The sequence below is a fragment of the Bos taurus genome, chromosome 2, assembly GCF_002263795.3.
Source record: "Bos taurus isolate L1 Dominette 01449 registration number 42190680 breed Hereford chromosome 2, ARS-UCD2.0, whole genome shotgun sequence".
Classification (NCBI taxonomy): domain Eukaryota; kingdom Metazoa; phylum Chordata; class Mammalia; order Artiodactyla; family Bovidae; genus Bos; species Bos taurus.
Window position 1 is genome coordinate 121,569,365 of NC_037329.1, and position 3,583 is coordinate 121,572,947.

Consider the following 3,583-nt stretch of genomic DNA (forward strand, 5'->3'; position numbering starts at 1 on the left):
TGCGCCTGTGGGTGCGGGTCGGCAGAGACAGAGGCCGAGAGAGACAGCCAGGCAAAGGACAACGCTCTGTGTGTGTGGGTGTGGTGTGAAGGGCCCTGCGTGTGGGCGGGGTGTGTGTGTGGTGTGGGCGGCATGGGTGTGTGTATGTGTGTGTGGCGTGCGCCTGTGGGTGCAGGGGCAGAGACAGAGGCCGAGAGACACAGCCAGGCAAAGGACAACAAAGTGTGTGTGTGTGTGGGGGGGGGGGGGGGGGGCGGGGCGGGGGAGGTGTGTGTGGTGCGGGGGTGGCGGGGCGGGGTGTGAGAGTGTGTGTGTGTGTGCCCGCGCGTGCGTGTGGGCATGCATGTGGTGTGTGGGCAGAGACAGAGGCAGAGCGTCACAGCCAGGCAAAGGACAACGCAGTGTGTGTGTGTGTGTGTGTGTGTGTGTGTGTGTGTGTGTGTGGTGTGGGGGGAGGGGGTGTGCGTGGGGGGGGCGGGGTGTTTATGGGCTGTGTGTGTGTGGGGGGGGATGCGTGTGTGCACGCCGTGTGGGGGTGGGGGTGGGGGTGTGTGTATGGGGGGAGGGGGTAGGCGTGTGGTGTGAGTGTGTTGTGTATAGCTGCCACGGGGGGCCGTGTGGGCGGCATGGGTGTGTGCGTGTGGCGTCCGCCTGTGGGTGCGGGGGCAGAGACAGAGGCCGAGAGACACAGCCAGGCAAAGGACAACGCAGTGTGTGTGTTGGGGGGGCGGGGAGGGGGTGGTGGGGGTGGGTGGTGTGTGGCCGGTGTGAAGGGCCCTGCGTGTGTGTGGGCGGCATGGGTGTGTGCGTGTGGCGTCCGCCTGTGGGTGCGGGGGCAGAGACAGAGGCCGAGAGACACAGCCAGGCAAAGGACAACGCAGTGTGTGTGTGTGTGGGGGGGGGGGGGGGGGGGGGGGGTTGGTGGGGGTGGGTGGTGTGTGGCCGGTGTGAAGGGCCCTGCGTGTGTGTGGGCGGGCTGTGGGGTGTGGTGTGGGCGGCATGGGTGTGTGCGTGTGGCGTCCGCCTGTGGGTGCGGGGACAGAGAGGCCGAGAGACACAGCCAGGCAAAGGACAACGCAGTGTGTGTGTGTGTGGGGGGGGGGGGGGGCGGGGAGGGGTTGGTGGGGGTGGGTGGTGTGTGGCCGATGTGTAGGGCCGTGCGTGTGTGTGTGTGGGGGGAGGGGGGCGGGGTGTGTGTGGGTGGGGGGGGAATGCATGTGGTGTGTGGGCAGAGAGGCAGAGCGTCACAGCCAGGCAAAGGACAACGCTCTGTGTGTGTGTGGGTGTGGTGTGGTGTGAAGGGCCCTGCGTGTGTGTGTGTGTGGGGGGGGGGGTGTGTGTGGTGTGGGCGGCATGGGTGGGTGGGGGGGCAGAGACAGGCCGAGAGACACAGCCAGGCAAAGGACAACGCAGTGTGTGTGTGTGTGTGTGTGTGTGTGTGGTGGTGTGGGGGGAGGGGTGTGCGTGTGGGGGGCGGGGTGTTTATGGGCTGTGTGGGGAGGGGGGATGCGTGTGTGCACGCCGTGTGGGGGTGGGGGGTGTGTGGGTGTGTGTGTGGGTGTGTGTGGTGTGTAGGGTGTGCCTGCAGGTGGTGCGGGCAGAGACAGAGAGACGCAGCCAGGCGCCAAGGAGGACGCAGTGTGTGTGTGTGGGTATGCACGTGGGGGGTGTGGTGTGCGGGCGGGCGGAGACAGAGAAACGTGCATGGATGGATATCCCGCATCATTCGCTTGTGTTTCCTGAGCGCGTTCATCACCTCCGCGATCCAGACCACTCCCGTCCGTGACAGGTGACTCTGCCACCACCAGCCCGCACTTGTTCTTTTGGCAGGCAGACAGGGGGGTGTTCTGAGCTGGCGGCGGGGGGCGAGGGGCGCGACTTGCTGTCCCCAAGCCAGCTTTGAATCCTCGCGCTCTGCCCCTGAACCTGACTGGAGCAAGTGGATCCGCGTGCTCTGTCGTGGCTTTGTCGTTTGAAATCCTTGGCGGGAGACGGAAAAGCCCCCACATGCCAAGGGGGAGACAAGGCCCCAAAGAAGGAAGTCAGCTCCCTTGGGTTCAAAATAGCTGTCCTCCAACATGGATCAAGTTTCCCCCACACGAGATTTCCAATCCAAACCTGAAAAAGCCCAAGGGGGCTAAACCCATCCCGCCCCGTTGACCTGTGGCCCAAGGTGCCCCTCCCCCCACAGCCTCCTTCCACAGCCCCAGGGCATTCAAGAGTTCGCCGGCCCCGCCTGCCTGCTCCATCCGTGGTCCTCCCGCCCCCCCTGCAGGACCCTCTAAAAAAAGCGACCGACAGGCAGGTGGCGCCCGACAACCAACCCGCTGTCCGGAGAGCCGGCCGCAGCCTAGAAGCTCCGAGGGAGACCAGCAGGGACTCGTTGCCAAGACGGGGCCCATCCTAGGGCGCAGTTTCTCCGCTCAGTCAGCGACGCGGACAGGAAAAGAGGACACGCCGACACTTCTCGGGGACGTCCCTGGGCGAGGTACGACGGACGCGGGGAGCGGGGACAGGCGGGGGGGGAGGGGAAGGATTCTTGACAACCCCACCCACGGGGCAGCGGAATGCACTCCCAGCCTAGAGGGATCTCAGGCCAACGTCAGGCGGCGCGACCTCCCGCCCCGAAAAATAACTCGCCATCTTCCCCGCTCCTGTCACCACTCCTTGGGTGTGCCAGGAGAAACCCCTTTTGTGAACCCGACCCCGACCCCGACCCCGACCTCTTTCAGCAAAAACAACGTTCAATATGACAAATAAAGACCTTCACGTTAGAAATGCGCACTCGTATTGTGGCGATGAAACAAAAGGCAAAAGCACACACTCATCACACACATAACCTCAACCAACCAGCTCGATTCATCTGGAAAGAAAATGCAAACGTCAGAGAGCGGGTCCATCTGGCGGCTCAGCCCGCCGAGGCCAACTCGAGCCCGTAAGAGCACATCGATCCGAGAGCTGACCAGGAAGAGGCCAAGTGCCGGCGGGCCGGCTGGTCGACCGGGCTCGGTCGCCCTCCGGAGGCCAAGTGCCGGCGGGACGGCTGGTCGACCGGGCTCGGTCGCCCTCACGAGGCCAAGTGCCGGCGGGACGGCTGGTCGACCGGGCCGGCCCGCCCTCCGGAGGCCAAGTGCCGGCGGGACGGCTGGTCGACCGGGCCGGCCCGCCCTCCGGAGGCCAAGTGCCGGCGGGACGGCTGGTCGACCGGGCTCGGTCGCCCTCCGGAGGCCAAGTGCCGGCGGGACGGCTGGTCGACCGGGCCGGCCCGCCCTCCGGAGGCCAAGTGCCGGCGGGCCGGCTGGTCGACCGGGCTCGGTCGCCCTCCGGAGGCCAAGTGCCGGCGGGACGGCTGGTCGACCGGGCCGGCCCGCCCTCCGGAGGCCAAGTGCCGGCGGGCCGGCTGGTCGACCGGGCTCGGTCGCCCTCCGGAGGCCAAGTGCCGGCGGGCCGGCTGGTCGACCGGGCTCGGTCGCCCTCCGGAGGCCAAGTGCCGGCGGGCCGGCTGGTCGACCGGGCTCGGTCGCCCTCCGGAGGCCAAGTGCCGGCGGGCCGGCTGGTCGACCGGGCCGGCCGCCCTCCGGAG

At 67.2% G+C, this 3,583-nt stretch overlaps 1 protein-coding gene across 1 annotated transcript in view; it reads left to right on the plus strand.

Annotated features, from left to right (window-relative positions):
- Window positions 1-999: 999 nt before the first annotated feature.
- Window positions 1,000-3,583, plus strand: part of LOC112442278 (basic proline-rich protein-like) — a 4,613-nt gene continuing 2,029 nt past the window's right edge. The window contains exons 1-3 of the mRNA XM_024978936.1: window positions 1,000-1,030; window positions 2,276-2,488; window positions 2,967-3,583. The exon at window positions 2,967-3,583 is cut by the window's right edge and continues 463 nt beyond it. Coding sequence (XP_024834704.1) covers window positions 1,000-1,030; window positions 2,276-2,488; window positions 2,967-3,583 — 861 coding nt within the window. The remainder of the gene's footprint in view (window positions 1,031-2,275; window positions 2,489-2,966) is intronic.